General features: G+C 34.3%; 1 protein-coding gene across 6 annotated transcripts in view; it reads right to left on the bottom strand.

Annotated features, from left to right (window-relative positions):
• The window catches only part of ASCC3 (activating signal cointegrator 1 complex subunit 3), a 284668-nt gene that overhangs the window by 76928 nt on the left and 187004 nt on the right, over window positions 1-20736 (bottom strand). For all 6 annotated transcript variants that reach the window (XM_082307043.1, XM_082307047.1, XM_082307044.1 and 3 more), the window contains 6 exons: window positions 16959-17078; window positions 12592-12756; window positions 11645-11731; window positions 9209-9385; window positions 6819-7044; window positions 2876-3030 (listed from right to left, as the gene is read on the bottom strand). In XM_082307043.1, coding sequence (XP_082163169.1) covers window positions 2876-3030; window positions 6819-7044; window positions 9209-9385; window positions 11645-11731; window positions 12592-12756; window positions 16959-17078 — 930 coding nt within the window. The remainder of the gene's footprint in view (window positions 1-2875; window positions 3031-6818; window positions 7045-9208; window positions 9386-11644; window positions 11732-12591; window positions 12757-16958; window positions 17079-20736) is intronic.

The raw sequence follows: 20736 nt of genomic DNA, 5'->3' as shown, positions 1-20736 counted from the left end.
TACAAAACCAGTATGAAAATTAAAAAAAAGTTAGAATTATTCCTAAACTGTAGTTAATATGAAAAAACAGAAAGTGCATAGTTGCTTCTAATGGCAATTTTAACGCTACAGGAACCTGGTATTGATTCACACAGCACACATTATTTTCAGCATAATTCATTATTGTGTATGTGCTGGAAAACAGTCTGTACTGGCTTTTGAAGACAAAAATATGTATTAAGAATAGAACTAAGGTTCTTTTTTAACATGGTTGCACAATAGATAAGTAGATGGACAGTAAAGACTATCATACATTTTCATTGCATTTGAATTTCACCAGCAGCTTCACTGGGAACTGAAGCAGTGAAACTGAAAGGACACAGGTCACTGCAGGTGACATTTTGAAAAATTACAGTGCAACTATCACTTCATCAGGGTGTAGGAGAATTTAAGAGAGGAAAGAAGAATTAAGGAAGTCGATAAAGTTCAAAGCTCAGAAATTTTATCATCAACTGTAACAGCATCTTAGTTTTGGAGAGCCCTGTAACAAAGCTGCGTGGGGAAAGAAGAGCAACGTGGGAACAGGCAACACAACACACTCCAGTAACGATTCTCAAGGACTCTGGGAAGCTCTTAAGAACTGACACATACCTGTATTTTGGGCAACCACTGCCCTAAAACTGCATATCTGATATATGACTCGGCTAATTAACACTAGTTGCATTATTCTGTATTTCTGCTGGACTCCTCCTGCAGAGTAAGGCTTACTTGCTCTGTCTGGGTATTTTTATAGTCCTTGGCTACTAACAATATAAGAAGAATTTTCTGCTGGGATATGCCTCACATGCTTTTACGGAACTTAAGGGCTCCCAGCACTGAAAACTGCAGCCATTAAAGATCAAGCTAATGTCATATCTCACGACTACCAAAACATATCTTCTTTCTCTTGCAAAGACAAGTGCAAAATTCGTGATGAAATCATTCTAGAACTAAGTATCCAGGTAAAGGAACAGTCTTAAACCATGAAACGTTAGCCAAGTGAGGTATTTCAGTTAAGTACGGCATTTAAATTTTTAATATTCTGATTTTATTTGACTACTCCCATTCTTTGAATGGAATTTTTTGGCAGCTAGTTTTTGTACCAGTTACAGCTATACCTCTAAGTTTCTATAGTTGTCTTCTGAATAGCTTGCTAAAATACTCTGTGATGATGGTGAAGCAGTTTCAGAGTGTCAATGGGTGAATTTAAGACAGTTATTCATTTTTAGAGACTATTAAAATTTAACAGCCTTTTATGTTTATTTACTGTGATAGAAATTTCATTTACTGAAGAAACAAGAAAATCAACAGCCACCTTACAAAAATAAAAAAAAGAAAAAAAGTTTTCCAAGTTTTGATGAGTACCAATACACAAATTCACACAAAAAGAGCTCTGTAAGTTGAGTTGATAAAACGATCATAATGTTTCCAAAGCAACCGTTAAGGAAACTGTGTCAAGGAGTCACAGCAGAAAACAGATTTTTGCTGAAGTTTTGCTATAACTTTAGAAGTTCAGAATTGAAATAAGAGAGCATAATTCTCTGTGGACCCCTTTTCAATTTGTAAAAATATAGAAGAACCTATATTTTGTAGAAAAATCCAACAATGGATTGAGAAATTACTTGTTATTAAGATACAGTTTAATATGAAGACCAGTCGTGGGCTTTTTTTTTCTTTAATAGATTACAGGTAAAGTGGATGAGAGATTGAATAATAAAAACTTGTTTCAATCCTAAAAAGTAATGTTTGTTTGTCTTCTGAAGTATTGCGCATAAATAAGGAAGCAAATAATAATTCATGTTATAATTCATGTTTGGAATCCATTCAAATATTTCCGTAATAAATCCAGGTAGCTAGCAAAATCTAGCTTTCTCTACTTTCATCATTAATCTTCCATTCATGAGCTAACTTAGTGAAACTTCCAAAAGAAAAGAAAAAGCCTTTAGGCAGGGAAAATAAATTCTAAAATAATCTAAATGTTTGTGGAATAAAACTCTAATTTACTTGTGATTACGGTAAATTCGTAATCTAAGGGATTTTAAAATTATTTTTTAATAAAAGAACAGATACTTAATATCCACCTTTCAGAATAATTTACCTTAAGCGTAAATCTCCTAAGCATAAAAAAAGAAAAATATGCTTGCCCATTGAGGTATCTTTGCCTTGTTTCTGTAGAAAGTTTCAGAGGTACCAGCAACAATACAATGCCCCCATGTGGACATTTGTATTTCATTTAGATTTATCTTAAATCTATTTCTAATGAACAGATTCTGAATCGAAGGGTGTGGGTATATCTGTGCAACTAGTACAACTCCTTTCATATAAATTTGCACCATAAAATATAGATGGATATAATTCCAAGCATATCTCAGTTTTTCTGTTCAGACAAGTCCCAACAGAAAAAAAAAGGCACTGATGTTGTGAATGTACATTTGTAAAGCCATAAAGAGCAGCAGAACTTGGCACACATGAACTGTATTTCAAGGCTTTATTTTCTGCATTTGACATTCATTTATAGTTCAGAGAGCCATCCGTTTCTCCCTTTTTCTTGCTTCTCCTTTTTGGGCATAGAACTCAAATCTGTGTGTGACTACTATTAATATTCAGTATAAGCACTTGCTTCAACATGTTATAAATAGCGCAATCCTGTAACAATTAGTGGAAATAAAAAGATGATCTTTGGGTGCCTTATTCTACGAAAGTCTTAAAGGTCATTCCATTCCTATTATCAAATTTGCTTTTTAGCTAAAATAATTTTTTTTTTCTTATCCAAATAGCTATGGACTCCCTGTGATCATCTCCTTTACTGAAGCTAAATTAATGCTTCCTGTCCTTCCTCCACCTCCTTTTTTTCTACCTGATCGTTCCATGTGAAGTCAGGAGCGATGTTCAGCCGAACTCGGAGCACCGTGCGGGTAATTGGCTGAATCGTTGCTTCCATTATGATGGAGGGGATTTGATGGACACACTGTTTTACCTTTAACCCAATCTTCACATGATGCAGCATATGACCTGCCAAGAAAACATTAGGTGTAACAAATTTGCATTTCCAGGAAAAATAATACAACTCCGACTTTCAAATAGGCTTTTAGAGAGAAGTATTATTGCTTGCTTGTTTTGCTCTTAGGTGCATAAATGTCTGACTCTCTTGACCTGGCATGTCTGAATATTTTGTAATACTTAACTTGAATTAGCAATTTAGAGCCTAGAAAAATCAGCATTAACCCCCCTGTTGGCTATAACTAAGGGGTTAAAATAACTATTAAGAATTCACACTGAAAACATATTATGTCAAGCTAGTTCCCTTTTCTTTACTGACTTTTTGACCAGGCTCTTACCAAGACATATAGTTCTTTTTTAAAGCATGAATAGTGACCTTTTATTTAATGAAGGGCACACATTTGAACTTCTACAATTCCTGTGTAGTGATTCAAAGCAGACAGAATGCTTTTCATAAAACTGAATAAAGGTAGTTAATAGCTTAAAAATGCATGCAACTAGTAAACATCTCACAGTAGCTCTGATCGTTCAGAATACACCAGTGTGTAACTGAGACAAAGGAAAAATTAAATGCTGCAATGTTTTTTATTCTCTATCACAGTCATGGTCACTAAGGTAATAAAGTGATTATATTAATTAAAAAAAATTCCCTACTTGTATTTTACAGCTGAAATCTCTGTTCCCTTGCTCTTAATTTTAAATATAAAACAAAGTATGCAGCAGTGATTTCTTTTTTTCCTGAAAAATATTGCAACTTCTAACTTATTTAGGGAAAGAAGGTTGGTTTATCACATTTTCACTGAAATTGCTTATATAATTATGCAGAGCATATTTTAAATTTTAATTGTAATAGTCATAAGTACCATTAAACCTGTTAAAAGCTACCTTACAAATGGCTACCAATATTTTCTGATATCGTTATGTGGTTCCTGTGCACACTTTCCCATTTAAAAAAAAAAAAAAAAGAAAAAAAGAGGAGAAATCCTATTATTTGCATTATGTGCAAAGTGAAAAGGTGATACAAACTTTTTCTTGCAATTGCACAAAATTTAGGAGCATAACATCTTGAAATTGCTAATTTTTCATATTGACCCTGACTTTCCTTCTTCATTTTTTCTTATTTAACAAACTGGCAGATTTTGCCTCACACAGGTGTTTATCTATACTCTGAAGTAATGAATGGTGATCTTGCTTAAGAAGCAAATCCCTAATGCAAAAGTTTTAACACATATTTAATCAGTTTAATTTGCAGTTGGTAAAATAAGTACTCCTCCAGCAAGTGGACTATTAAAAACCAAAACAATTATATTGGTACAACTTGGTGATATATGCAGTATTATAGCATACTTGCAGAGTGACTAGCTTTTGCAATTAGAGGCAAAACTTCAGAACTCATGTTAAATAAAGGTAGGTGTCAAATATTCAAGGATATGATTCAATAAGCTTATGTAGGCAAGTACACCTTTTCATGCCAAAAATCACTTTCTGTATCACGATGTGTGAGGTGAACTTCTGTGTTTGTACAGGACAGCACTGAGGTTCTGTACACTTATCTGCTAGGGGAAAATAAGGATCCTCTCCCAACTTCTGTAAAATACTATAAAACTCTCTCTCTCTCCTCCTCCCTTTTTTTTTAAATAGTCACATTATGAGAAACTATCAATGGCATTTAAGAAATATTAAGAAATATTAAAACCTTCTGAACAAAAGCTGACTATTCAAGGAAATAGGTATGTTTAACAAAAGAAGAATAAATTTTGCTTATTCCACAATGACTGTCATCTGTATTCTGAAAATGAGGACTGTTTACCTCAGATAACACAGTGATTTCTTGGCTTTCTGGAAACTCCATGGTTACACTGGAATAGCACATAGATTGGTGTTGACCAATTCGTGGTACACTGGAATCCGAGATCTGTGCACGCAACACGCTCTTTATTCCCTGGGAGAGCTGGCACCCATCTGATGCTTTTCTCTCTCCCTAGGCCATGGACTGAGTTAGCCAGCTAGCTCCTGTCTTTTTTATTCTATCACCAAGGTCACAATAACATTTAAAAAGGAAGAAACGCTAAGACTGAAACTAGTCCTATGGAGTCAGAACAAGGCAGCACCTAGAAGCTGTGCCTTTTCTCATTTCAACATGGCTTTGAATTCAAATACGGCAGCTGCCAGGCAAGTGCTTCCTTCACACCTTTGGTGTCAGAAAGAGAGGCTAGACACAAAGAGCTATGCCAAGTAAGAGTACTTCACAGAGATGCACAGATCAACTTACTTTGATGTTTATAAGGCTGAAGACCACGAAATATCATGACATATAGTCAACAATGACCTATTTTCACAGTCAAATCCCAAGTCTCATCTACTTTCAAACTAAGTTAATATAAAACAAAACTAGACATTTTATAGGTATATATTGATACATTTCCATCTTGTTGATGCGTTGAAGGAAGCAAAATTGATTTTGTATTTTAATACAAAATTTCTTGCTTCTCCAGAGGCAGGTATGGGGATAAAGAAGCATAAAAAAGGAAAAGAAAAAAAGCACTAATACTATTAATAGAAAAGAATATTAAGTATTAAAAAGACTGCACAAATACACGACAAATTAACAAATCTGAATAAAAAAGTGCTATAATGCTTCTGAATAGAAAAGCATGATAATGCTAGCAGTTATATTTTTAATACATTTAAAATTAATTTAAATTAATACATTTAAAAACGTTATATTTTTAATACAGTTAAAATTACTACATATTACAATGCATAGTTAAAGTAAGCTTTTAAAATTTTCCCATAGTCCTTTGGCTTAACTTATTAAATAAAAATATAGCCTCTCATTCTGCAACTTTTACATATTTATTCAACTTTTTCCGACCTAAATTAGGTATGTAACAAAGCCTTCTAAGTGAGGAATGTAGTTCTCTTGTCAAATGAGAGAAATATCAAGTCAGAGGTCATAATTTCTAAAAAGCAGTGACTATGAATTGTATTTTTATTGTAAAATTAGATTTTTAAGAATATGGCAGTTTGCTTCTCAACAACTTGGCAATAACAGGTGCAAAGAAAGCCCAAATAAGAAAAAATACACTAAGATAGGAAAAAGAAATATATTACAAGCAAATTTTTTTTTCAACTTCAACCACTGGTGGACAGTTTATGCACAACAGTTTATACACACATACTAGAAATTGTCATTATGTCTATCAGTAGGCTTGTGGATTTTCTCATTATCGAAGTGTCAAATCCTTTAAAAAATTCCATTAAGGCTTTGCTGCAATGACACCGGTGACAATGAGTTCTCCATGTTCAATGAAAATTAATGCAGTGTTTCAGAAGCAGGCCATTTACTGATAGTATACCAGGACATAATAATCTGCTTTTATTCTTTTTCACGTTAATAGTATTTCAATAAAAAAAAAGGCCGTATTTTGCCAACTGGCAAAAATAAACAGATGCCTTTTATAGTAGTGTATTACATAATGTGAGGAAGAAGGGAAGCACAGGTCAACATAAATATGTATATGTACACATATATGTAAATACATATCAACATACATCTCCATTCTACATGTGTTCTGGGGTTGGCAGGACATAGGCTAGCCTTACCCCCAAAGCTGTGCCATATTACAAGCTGTGAAGACTGAATAAACCTTCTTTATTGGACAGACCATAATACCATATTAATGCATCTACATGGCTTCCAGACCAGAGTGGGTATATTAATGAATGGCTCAGATTTAGTTCTAACTTGCCCATTGATTACGAACAGTTTAAGCAGATCAGCATTGCTGATTTCTCACCTATTTCATCTTTTCTCATGTCCTTCATCTTGTCTATAGTGAGATTCTTCTCTTCCAACTTTGAGAGGACTGATGGTGGTAACACTGAGAACTGTCTCAAAGGGCTAACCCAGCCCCACAGCCGCTTGTCAATGACTTTGCTGAGATTCAGTAGTCGATATGTCATTGCAGGCCAACGTTTCCTAAGGGCAATCTCAAAAAGAGCTCGAACAATACGAGCTGCATTCTGGGGAGTGAAAAAAAAAAAAAAGCAAAAATGTTGTAATTCTCTCAAGTATTCTTTGTAAAATGAAAAGGATCCCATAGACTCATCTTTGACAAACCATAACAATAGATTTTTCTTTTCAAATTTATTTCAAACATTCTTGAAAACTGTTTTTTCCATCACTGTCTAGTGGCAGAACTACCTCATGATTGCCTACAGAAATTATGAAAAGGAACATGTGCAACTAATTAAAGTTGTAGTGGCAGGTTTGACATAGAATTTTGATCACAGTTATGCTAACATTAGGGAGTTCTAAATTTATTGCACCTCAATCACTTCTGAAACAAATTCACTTACCATACTTAATATCTTCCTCTTTCTCCCCCCATATAATATACACCTGCAAGCTCAGTTTATATGGAAATTCAAGTTTTAATTTTTCATGTCAGCTGTGCTTCCATAATAGTATCCCATTTTACACTGCATTTCACAACATATGCACAGAAGTTTAACAGTAGTGACTTTTTTTTAACACGTTACTATCTTCTGAGACTATCGTATAACCAAACTGTATAAATCTGCTTTGGACTTGGAAAATTAATTACTAACATAAGCTTGAATGAGGTCAGTCTTATCCTGAAAACGTAAGTTATGATATTCCTTTCATGAACTTATCAAGCTGTATTATGAAGTTGTGGGTTTTTTTGTGTGTGTGTTTTTTTTTTTTTTTTTTTTTTTTTATTTGGCCTACCGGTACTATGCCTGGATTAGCAATTCTGTTCTTGATTCATTGAATAGAATACAATCATTCTCTACTGACTCTGCAATGCCAACAGGAATAAAAAATAGAAAATTATTTGGTCGTGATAGGAAGCATATGTTACTAAAGTAGCACATTTCTTTTACTTAGAAAGGATGAATGATTTTCTTAATAGTCACTATCCAATTAAAAAAATTCACAATTTGTAGCACTGGTTTCACATGTACAATTTATGAAGATCTGAGAAGACGACCATGGTGCCTCACTAAAAATGCCATAATTGAGACAGAAAAATAAAAGCAATTGTCTTGAAAGCAAAGATTAAAAGAATCATACCGTAAATGATCTTGTTGTGCAAGTACCACAATTTTTATGACGTGCATAATGATTTCAGAATTTTCTCATTTATACCCATACGTGCTATGAAATGTAAACACTGCTGAAGAAGGTAATGTTAGTATGAAAATCTTGCTGAAGAATATGTACACTTTTGAATATTTAACTCTCATCTTTAGCACCAACTAAATGCAATTTTACAATCAATTCTTTCCAAAATGGTTTTGTAAGGATAAGAGAAGAATGATTCAATGCAGCATGTTGCTGACTGTTACAAAAAAAAAAAAAAAAAAAAAAAGAAAAAAAAGAGACATAGGATGGGCTAAAAGGTAAAACTTTATAATCTATTTTATACATTCATTATTGTTGCACATCTGGGATTGTCTACGAGCATTTTGTCACTTTGAGTTCTTTGGGATTCAGAATTCCAAACTTTTAAGCAATACCCCTTTCTTTCTAAGATGGGCTCTTGTGTAAGCAAGCAGTTCTCTGTCACAGACTTGCAGTACTCTTATTATTCTGTGTAATAACTAAACATGCTGTATAACTATCAACCATTCAGGTGTCAAATCAAGCCGACAAACAACTATACAGACTGGTATGTAAATTTGCATTATTACATCTAGCAATAAAATTGTAATAGAACATCTTTCTTGTGTAAACCAAGGCATGTGAATAAAATACAAATTATGTTTTGCAGAACAAAGTATAAAAGTATACAAAACATAAAAATAGATTGCAACAGTTTTTCAGATTTAGAAGAAAACCCAGTAAGTTAAGAACAAAATTTCTGTGCAATCATAGCTAGAACTACTAAATATAGTAAGACTACAGGGGTAATACGAACAAAAAGGACATTCATAATTAACAAAAAATGCAATAGTCTCCCAAGGTAGGCTTTTGCAAATCTTTTCTACTTAAATATTATACCACACATGTGCACACACACAAGGCTCTGATTTTCAAATCAATTTGCATAGAAATGTACAAAAAGGTTGCAGATCAAGGCCTACTTACATAATTGTAAACATTCAGGAGAATGAAAACAGCAGAAGACAGAAACAGATATGTAAAAAATACTATTTTTACCTGTGCAACATATGCAGAATCTGAAATAAGGGAGAAGCTGTCCATCTCCCCTCTGCTAATATATGTCTGAAGGAGGATATTAATTTTTCCATAATTGTTTTCCACACCTCCTGGAGCAGGAAGTTCACAGAAATCATTCAGTAAGGTATCCAGCTCTTCTATTTCTTCTTCTCTTACCTGAAACACAATTATACATTATGAAGAGGCTGGAGCAATTTGATAAAAATTTTTACACCGAAATAAAATTTTCCTTATAACATAGATAGATTATTTTTAAATGGAGTCTCTAGTTTTAAGGAGAAAAAAAAAAAGAAGAAAAAAAAGCAGCAAACCCACATCTTCCACTATGTAGCTAATAGACCCTAATTGAAACTATCTTAATAGTGACACAATTACATTTTATTATTCATCACCATCTATTAAGGTTGCCATTGACATACAAAATTTGATATGCCACAAAAATTGAATCTTCTGACCTTCCATCCTTCATCTGATGAGATTTCATTTTTTATTTGACCAGAGTAAAACCTCTGTCCATCTGGATTAGGGCAATCTTGAATTAACATTAAATGTACTCATTATGGTTACATAGTTTGCATGTGGCATAACACATTTTTAACTCAAAACTGTGAAGTACTATGATTCATGATATTAAAATTTTCACTGTTAATAAGATTAAGTCTTAATATGAGTAAAGAAATATTAATATCTATGGCTTGAATAATGCATAACATTTCACATTCTAACTACTGACCCTTACATGGCAAAACCAGCATAAATCTACATATTCTTTGATTTACTGATAGTCTGTTAGTATAAAACTTACTTAAAGAGGGTAAATGTTTGGTCCCTGCAGGGAACCAGCTGAAAGTAATTTTTATTTGGACCTGACTACCTGGCATACAAAAGACCCTAAGACAATTGGGTTAAAATCCCCAACTATCCAGCCACTGGTCCTACAGGAAAGAAAAAGATGAAGGACACAACCATCACAGATGACTCCAGTGTCAGGGGAATATTGTGCTCTGCTTACAACAGCATTTTTGATAATTTTTTCTGCTCTTCATAGCACACTACAGGTCAAATCCAGACCTGTATTTCAGCTACTGGTGACTTACTTATCTCAAAATACAGAATTTTTAAAGGTATTATGGAGACATGATTCATATTAACAAAAGTCACAATTCGTATCACACAGAGGGGTAAATCCTGAGTTATTCTTGTGAAAATCAGTTACTAGTTTTAACATTCAGCGCTGCACAGCAAACAAATCACAAAAAACTGGAAATGATGTTGCACTGATGCCGTACCATACAAATCTGAGAAAGTAAACTAGAAAAACTATGCTTTAGTCAAGAAGCGTCACTACTAACTTTATTACAAATATAGAAACATATCACATCATATTTTCCATATGCTTTCCTTTTAAATATTCAATTACGCTAAATTTAGATCTAGCAAAGAAATATCACTATAATAAAAAAACCCTTCTAGCTTGGAAAACGTTGCATGTATCACTGTGAAGCCTCACTGCTTATTATCTTCTATAATAGAAGAGATTACAGCAAAATAGAATTTCTCCATTAGAGACAGAGTTAGTAATACTCAGACAATGTGTGCAAATATGTAAATATGTAGATGGTGAGGGATTCACACTGCCAGTTTGCAGAGCCAGGTGAATGAGAGCCAACTCTGATCTGAAAATTGTATAATTGTGATAAAATGGCAATGAGCCCAAGCTAATAAACCCTGTGGAGTCTGGCTCGCACCTCTATGAGATGGAAGCATGGGCAAACAAGCTCATGCCGGCTTGCAATGTATTGTCTTGTGTCCTACCCACACAGGAGGCAAAAAGGGAGGTTGGAATTGAACTGAGTACGATAGTACAGTAATCTTCCAGCCTGCACAACAAAATCTGTTACAACAACTTTCTAGATTTCAAATTTGAAAATAATTTATCAGAATTTATCGTTCTGCTAATCTAACATTGTTCCCTGTATATAGTATATCACAGACTTAACTCCAGTGAGTCCTGCCTCATTTCTAATAAAGCAAATTGTTCAGGGAGACATCTAGTAATGGTTTAAACTTCAAACAGAAAAACTATCTCATCCCTGGGTGCACCATTCCAGTGGACACTTATCTTTGCCTGTTAATAATTGAGAAGCCGAAAAGTACTTAAAAGCATTTAAAAGAAATTTTCAAACATCCATAACTAGTTATTAAATGTGCACTATAGTTCAAGCTGAACTACATACAAATTTGAGTGAGAGCATATATAGTTCTTGGCAATTATGCCTACGTAGAAAACATTTTATAATGGTGCTTAATATTAAACAAAACTTGGGTCTGTAGACACTTACTATTTATCGAGGGATTACTACAGAAGTGTCTAGTTCTAAAACATATTCTTTGTATGAAAGGATACAGCTTTACCTTTATCTGTTCGAATTCTTCAGCTTTTGATACTATAGCAAGAATATCACCTTCTGTTTTATGAGCATCAAACAATTCATTGAAAGTCTATTAAAAACAAAAATGAATTGATTTAACACCGAAAATAAAAATATACATATAGCACAAAAGCAACATTAACCAAGACTTTAAAAGGCATATAAGGTTAAAATGCAAGTAAGTAATTGGAAGACCAGAGTGATGCAATTTAAACAGGAACAATTTGCAGAATGACTTCTCAGCACTTTCAGAAAAACAGTCCCTCGACTTGGGCGCCCCAAAATCAAGAGACATGAAATCTATGTGCATTTCAAAAAAAGTCTAGGACATATTTGAGTGAATAAATCTGTGAGACTAATTATACATAGTGACAAAAGAGTTAAAAATTATTAATGCCAAGTCTTCAGCTTTTATTCAAGAAAAAGACTTATTTCCTACAAAAGAAAGGGTTTAAGATGAATGTGTACATCAAATCAAGCTTCCAATACTACAAGGTTTTGTACAAATGCATCTTCCTTACATATTTACAACACAATCCGATTACAGTGCCAAGAGGTGTTTAAGGTTGGCAACCTGATAGGTTTTTCATGCAGAAAAACTTTGTTATCAGACTCTATACTTGAATGTTCTATCATGTACCAATGGTTGCACACACTGTTGATATCAAAATGCTTCTTAGAATTCACCTAAAAGAAGGCAGAGACTATAGACATTTCAAATCTCACTTCACACCAAGTCTAATTTTTCAGTATTGCTTTATACTTAGTTTCTTTCTTTTTCCTCTCCATTTCCTCTCTCCCCATTTCGGTAAATATGATTTGAAAATATATTGAACAAATCAGCTACATATTCTGTAATATCTTACAACTATTTTAGGTATAGCTTCAAAAAGAAGGAAAAAAACCCAGAAATAGAACATCATATTTTACCTCTATAGTATTGTATTTAATATAGTAGTGGCTGGCAGTTCTGCCTAAATCTGTTGAAGAAAAAAAGCCAGTTCGTTCTTCAAAGCGAATCATGCGGGCTTTGTCCAGTTTTCTGCCGACTTCAATTACCAATTGTTCTCTGTGCTTTTCTAGACCTGGATCCATCTAGACATGAAACACACACATTTATTTGTAGGAAAAAAAAAAAAAAAAAAAAGTGTTAACTAAATAATTTTATTGTGCTAACCCAGTCACACAAAGCCAGAAATCAAATAAAAGGAAGGTACAGTTATGAAGTCAAGATTTTCCTGAGACCTCACTAATAACTGTTACATTGACATTATTGACCAAAAACTGTCTGTACAGGACAAAATAATCAGAATAATATTTCTTTTACAATGCTTTGAGACTATCAATACAATGTAGACGAATATTACTTATGAAAGAGTAGCATGATTATGAAATAAATTCACATTGAAGTTTTTGAAAGATGTTTTAATGATAACATATTCTTCATGAAATTATCATTACTGTATACACTGTACTGTGTGCTTCACAAAAACATGCCATCTTATGGTATCTTCTATTTATGAAAATGGCTGAAGATATACCTTGCCTGGGTATCTGACATGAGGATGGCTTTAGTTGTACCCCAAATAGAATAAGCTTCAAACTGGATGGCTGAAATGTTTACTAGCAAAAAAACTCTAACGTCCCCAAAAGCTTTGGGTATGTCAGCTGGGATATTCTAATTATTGAGTTATAGACATGCCATATAAACATTCACGTTAAAAGCACACAAGGAGCTTACTGTGCCCAGCACCATTTCTATTCATATCAAAGTTCAGGAACTTGGACGTTTTGTCCAAGCAATAATGTACATTATCTCATTATTACATACAAGGCTGGGCAAAACTCCCATCTGAGTGGGACTGCTGTATAATTGTGTGTTTCCACATCATGTGCCTGGGATACCCAGACTGACAAGGATGGGTGAAAAGGGATTTGTAGTCATGTTAACCTTCGGGTACATGTGCACCTGAGATATGGCTCTAATTACAAAAGCAATGATTAGTCACCAAATTTTAAAAGACTGAAACTCTGTTCTAGTCCACAGGCAGCATTCTTATTTCAGGGCTTGTATAGTTCAGATTTCCTACGGAGTAAGTCATACCAGCCCTCTTGGTAAATCTGCACCCGAGATACATGACCAAAACTGCAAAAAGGAGCAGGCTTTAAGAATTGCTATGCCTTGGTTTGCTCTGGTTTTCCCTGGGCCAGGATTCAGTTTCATCTTTGTGCTGAAGAGCTTCATCTCATGTTCACTGAAGCTGCAGATGAACACAGCCATCTCCACAAAGCAGCTGCAAGACTAGTTCCTAATATTCCCTGTCTTTGCCAGTCACTCTGAAGCTGTTTCTCCTTAGTTATGGCTTGCCTTAGTTTCAAGTCAAAAGCTAAGGTGACAAAGGTCTAGAGTGCTTTTCTCAATAGTAAGTCATGCATTGAGGTCAGATTTCAGAGCAGAGGTGGTCAAAAAAATAAGTGATCAGTGTGCCAGATGTTTGGCATTTCTTAAAACTAAAGAGGGGGGAAAAATTAAAAAAATATCAAAATGCTTCCCTGCTCCTTTGGCAGCCCAAATTACCTGCCAATCTTTTGCCTTACATAAAAAAAAGCTAAAGCTGTAACAGTAGACTAACATTTTTTACATATACAAAGGTTTTAACTTTAAAGGAAAGGTCACCAACTTGAAAAGGCTGTGAAACAATATTCCAGTCTAGAGAACCCATGGTTAGCACCCCTCTTGTTGAACTTGCATAATTAGAAATCCCACAGAGTAAAAGATCCAGCCTAGAACAGCTTTAAGCCATACTCTTAAAAACAAGCCTTGGCATGTCCACAGCAAGAAACTGAGCAGGACTGGAGTATACATACGGAAATATAAGAATGCATGATAAAGTACATTATTATTCACATTGTTTTCTCTAGCTAACTGAGACAAGTGTTGAGGACAAGCTTTTCTAACTTTTACGGATGTTCTAAACATAAACATATGGCTTATGGGGATAAAAAGCTTTGCTTAACCGTGGGACCACCAAAGGGTGGATCCAAAAAGTGGAGAAAACCGACAAAGGGGTTACCTTGAAAAAAACCAGCCACCTTTCCTTTGGAACCCTAAAAGGATGAGAAAATGCCTGTAATCCATACCACAGGCTTCACTGATACGACACTCACATTTGCTCCACTTTTTCTTTCCACTCTTTGTTTCTTCTTGCTGCTCATGATAAATTTTGGCCATTTTCCCAACTTAATAAAAGGCATTATTGGCACTTCTGGCAAACAACTTGAAAAGTCGCAACTCAAAGCAGTGGGCCTGAGGTAGCCTACTCCTGGGCATAGCCCAGAAATGGGCTAGGTGGGGAACAGTAATATCCTGGAGACACCACGTGGTATGCAGAACGTGTTGGTGCATGGCAGGTTCATGTTCACCCTGGTGTCCCTGTGCAGTGCAACACACCCCTTTTGTGTGGACACGCTGGACTTTTTGTGCCCTAAAGTAATTACTGGATGTGGTAAGCACCTATGGAAAGGGAAAGGAGAACGAGCTTGCATCTTCTCAGCCCCACCAAACAGCTGGGAAGAGTGTGACCCACGATGCTTATGCAGATATATAGATTCTGAATGGGCAACATTGGCTGTCAGCCAAAACAAAGATAGAAATTGGCACGCTGCAACATTACTAAGAAACAATAAGATACCAATTATGAAAATTGGATACCTATAACCAGAACAGAAGGAGCAGAATGGCCTAACTGAGCAAATCTGGGGTTATGCCTGCATCTGGCACTATACCATCCGTACACTGTCTATAACGTATTAGCTTTGAAGTTTAAAACTGGTTTATCTAGAAAATAAGGGGACTGGCACTGGGTTTGCTCCTACATGAATGGATAACACTTCAAATTGATATAATTTGTTACTGCCTTAACACAAAAATAGGAATGTCTATTATTAGCACATCAAATCAGAAGGGGTAGACAGGAGGCTAGTGGCAGGAAAAGACAAGTGCTGGCAATCTCCACTTTCTCAGCAGCTGAATAAAAACACAAAAGCAAGTGGAGGGGAAGCAAATGTTGTTCATTATTTTTTAGATTTATAAAAAACACTTCTGTTAGTGTTTTATTCTTTTTTCTCACCAGTTATTACCACCCCGATTGCATTTCTTTTAACTAAAATTTGTTAGCAACACTGATCGAAAATACCTGAAAAAAAAAAAAAGGAGGAATTTATAGGAATGGGACAACAACATTCTTCTCACTAGCAAAGCAATTTTTGCTTTTCATTTATCTATTACTTTGTGATTTGTGTTATATAGTATTATATTAACATATGGTAAAGTACTGTAAGTCTTTTTATAGAAAACAGATTTGAGATGACCAGAGATCTAAAGGTGTTTGCAGAAGCTTGCTTAAACAATAGCCTACCTACTTCCACTGCAGCTTCCACTATCAGACACAAAAGCTATAAAAATAAAATCTCCTGACATATATCTGTGTTACAATGACCAAAACAACTGCTGTTCACAATATCATAACAAATTATGAAGTCACAAAACAGATTCAGGACATGTGAAATAAACTGCAGTGACCATACACTTGTGAGAGTTTCACCTGCATTAGGCTCAATTAGCTGTGTCCAAACTGTGTTCACATTAAATGCTTATAAAGAGCTGTACAGAAAAAAGTAACAATATTTAGATAATCTGTAAACACTTCAACATCCTAAAAGTTACAGATAATGAAAAAAACTTGAAAAAAAACCTTATGTAACTGTGCTCCAATTTATATCACTGCATGGAACACTTCTAAATAAAACAAAAAAAATTGAAATAAATGATTAAAAATGTTATAATTACTAAATCACAAGACAGAAAAAACCCAACCCAATTAAAAATGACATTTTATAATTTATAAGCATGTCGTGGGATGAAACATTCTAAAACAAAAGCTGATGGGGGCAGAGGGGAAAGCAAGCGACTCAAGAATGCTTTATTTTATCATTTCTATCTAGCCTACAATACTGAAACACTGACAATAGGCTAAGTTACAGTAACTGTCTGATAAGAATGAATGTTGTTGTCCTTTGGAGCATAACTTGGCCAGTTAAAATGTATTTTTATGTGAACAGAAGGGGCCTCTTAATTTAGTGTTAAAAATACCTCTCTACAGAAAATATCTTTTTCTAAGCACTTTAGAAGAATTGCTGATGTCAGGTAAGCAGAAATAGCAAATATTTATCCTCACATCAGGGAAGAATTAGAGACCTAGAACAGGTTACGGATTTTTTTAAAATGCATTTTATACCTGATAAGCTTTGTGACTGATGCCATATACTAATGGATTTGCTCTCATCCGTACATAAAGATAAGTGTAACTTATCCACTTTACTGCTTCTTCCACATTAGTTACTGTTCCAAGAGCAATCTGGAAATAGGAAAAGAGACAAAATTAAATGTATATGTTACAGCTGAACATGAGTATTTGGCCAAAAACATACAGAATTCAGAGAGTTAGCACTAGATTAAAGAAACTGTCAGTATGTTTCCAACTTAAATTATTTTAAAATAATCATAGGACAATAACTTGAACCATTTACACAACTTCATCTTATGAACATCTAATAACGTGGTATCTTCTGTGATGTAATATTATAGATACAGTGACCTACATGATCTTTCCTACACCACTTATGATTTTTACAATTAAAAGATGATACTGAGGAAGCTTGCTATAAAAAAAGACGAACAAAACAACATAATTATTTAGCGAATATGCTCAGGGTAGTTTAAAGAAGAGTACCCTTATAAAGAAAAAAATTTACATTTAAAAGATTATTTTTTCATACCAATGTAAAAGCACTTTCTGGTTCAAGTCCTAAATCAAATGATACTGACAATCTTCAGGATTTTCTTCAGCATGCCCTCATATTGGCAATCTGTTTATACACAGTTTTTACAAATAGTTTTCTCCTGTTGTATCTGGCAAGTCAAACATACAGGTACATGCTACATTTTTGTTATATCAAAACATAACAAAATTGAACACGTATATATATACATGTATTTATTTATTTTTCAAGGCCAAATCAAGTATACCAAAGCAGTTGTTTTGCTAGGTGAATTCTTTTGCCAATTCAATAGTTTTATCACCAAATTACTTACCACACACACATTTTTACTTGATAACTTCAGCTCTACTTTGTATTGATTACATTCATGAGAATCATTTTACTGCTTATTCCAGTTAACCTCATTTTACCAAGAGAATTTAATATTTCCTGCATGTCCCAGGACCAAATATTTTTTGGTTGTTGCTGTTTTTTTAAAACAAGCAAAAGCCCCTCTTACCGAATTTTTGTGATCCATTACTACACTTTTAAAGTTATTTTTGTTTTATTGGTGTTTGGATTTCATATAAACGTTCCACATGACTTGGCACAAATTAAAAAAACCCTGTACAACTCTAAGTGATTTCATATGCACGGTCAGATCTAAGCACCTAAACCTTAACAATAATACAGATATTCTTTTTGGAATAACATAAATATCTAGTCAAAAATAATAATGCAAGTGAAATCTGCCCTGAGTTAAAATAACTGAAATCTGGCAAAACCTTGTTGATATCAATGCCTAATAGCATGGAGTAACCTCAAGCTTTGTCTCACACATTTTTCAAGTGATATTTTGTTCTTCAACAGCATAAGGAGGTCTGGGGAAGCCCCACTGTGTTATTTTTCAAAGTATATAGCTACATAATGCACTAAAGTAGCTACAAAAACATTCAGTTCTTCATAAACTACTACAGGGAAAACATCTAATAGAGCCCACAGGTTATTATTACTCAATTTGCTACCCAGGTTAATTTCAGCATTTGGTTTCTTCCCACGATTCAAATGTCTTTCAAAAGACAACTTGAAATAGCATAACAACATAGTCCAATAGTAACATTTTCCCCCAAACCACCACTTTCACAATCATGAAAATGTAAAATTCTCATTACCAATGACAGTAAAGTCTGACAATTAAAAGAAAAAAAAAACCAACACTTCTTTTTTGCCTCATTTGTTCAAATATCTGATTATATTACTTACAAATTAATTATTGTCATAAATTAAAACTGAGGGGAATAACAAGAGATTATGAAATACAGTTGGGTTTCAGATATGGTACTGAAATCTAATACTGCACTTTCCTTCCTCCCCCAACTTCAATGAATATTCACTGAATAATATGCAGGGGAAAAAAAAAAAAAAGGCAACTTCTAAATATTTGCTGCCATCTAGTGTTCAAGTAAAGTTCTTACAGATTATTTGTAAATTATACCTTTGTTAAAACAGCATGAATGAGGGAAGTTACCTTATTAATACAAACTCTTAAGAGTAATTATGAAATAAATTATTTACAAAGTTAGGAGAAGGCCTCTGTTAAGACGTAGGATATGCAGTATTCATAAAATCAATAAATAGACAAGGTGATACTCCATTAAAATAAAATAAAAAGAAAAAAGTTCTAAATTTTCCACCGTTTCCTCAACCATGTATTAGGTATTTAGTTACAGATAGAATAATCAATGAGTAGAAATCTTTACTATGCTGACATTGTATTGTTTGATTGCACCAGTCATCACAAAATTCTTTTTTTTTAAACAGTTCAAATACAAGTAATTGTGTTGCTCTCAAAAAATGAAAACTTGAGTACTATATTAATCCAACTCACTGTGTCACTTTAAATGAAAAAAGTCATCAGTATCACGAATTTTCAACTAATTGTTCAATGGCTGATGTCACCATCACTGAGTGATGTGCTTAGTAGTCTGCATTTTCATTAAATAATTTTTTTTACAAATGCTATCCCACAGACTTCATCAAGTTGAACAGTGTTTCAGAAGAGGTGTTTCTGATTTTCAAAAAAGTGCAAACAGATATAAGTAGCATGGCTTTTTGGAGGTAGTTTTTGAAAAATGAAGTTTTTCTCTCTGATATTTCTATACAGATTAGAAAAGGGCATCAAAATATTACTAATATATAATAGATAATGTTATATACAGTACATATTATAACATCATATAATATACTGTAGTTTTTACATAAGAATGTTTAATTACTATTATATCTGTATAATTGAGCGAGATTACATTGATGAAAAATTTCTATATATGAATCAAATACATGTTGTTAAGGCAAGAGAGTAAGGAATCTTTCTAACAACCTAATAAGCAATTTTCTGTTTGCTTTGGAAACCAGTGTATTTTGAATTACCATTTCAGCATCTGAAGTGATTACGGTCTTATTCCTGTATGGCTTTTGAAACAATTTCTTAATGCTACTAGAATTTTCCCAAGTGGGACAGAATCTCCTCCAACCACACGTGACCAAAGGACTATTTATAAGTACAACCAAACTACATAACCATTATCTGTCATTATCTGTTAACTCCAACAGAAGGTGAAGGGAGAATGGATGAGGTTGCTGGTCTCATGCAGATCAGGTCAGGCCCCAGGGCCCTGGACACCCAGTGAGCAAAACTTCAATTCCCCTCAGCCTGCACTTTGCCCCATATACCCAGATTAGCCATCGAGTCACCCAGCTCCTGAGTGATTTTTTTGGAAGGGCTTTGAAAGAATTCTGTGTCTCTTCTGTGAGCAATAGCTGCCCACCCTTTCAAGGCAAAAAAACAGATTAGGAGGTTTGTCCAAACTAAACAAGTCACCACCTTATGTTTCTGGCTCCACAACAAAATCACAAGTAAACGCAAGGAAAGGCACACCCCCTGGGGAAGGTATACCTACTGTCCAGCACTGCAAATCCTTTCCTCAGTTTCTAGCTCTCTGGAGAAAGGAGTCGTCCCTGCAACAAGCTGGGGTCCAGCTGTGGATGTCAGGGAGGGCTCTATCAGGTGGAAACAATTAGGGAAGGAATGGTGACCTGCATTGTATGAGCTATTGATGATAGTTCCCAGATAAGTTAAAGTTTATGGTCTAATTAAACCACATCCCCTGCATCTTATCTTTCTTCCTGTATTTCCAGAAAATACAGACGTAGGTATTCTCTGTTTGCCAGCTGGTCAACTGACCCAGGACTCGC

Source organism: Platalea leucorodia (genome assembly GCF_965183815.1).
Source record: "Platalea leucorodia genome assembly, chromosome: 3".
Classification (NCBI taxonomy): Eukaryota; Metazoa; Chordata; class Aves; order Pelecaniformes; family Threskiornithidae; genus Platalea; species Platalea leucorodia.
Note: the sequence above shows the minus strand (reverse complement) of the source record. Positions and strands in the feature narration are given on the sequence as shown.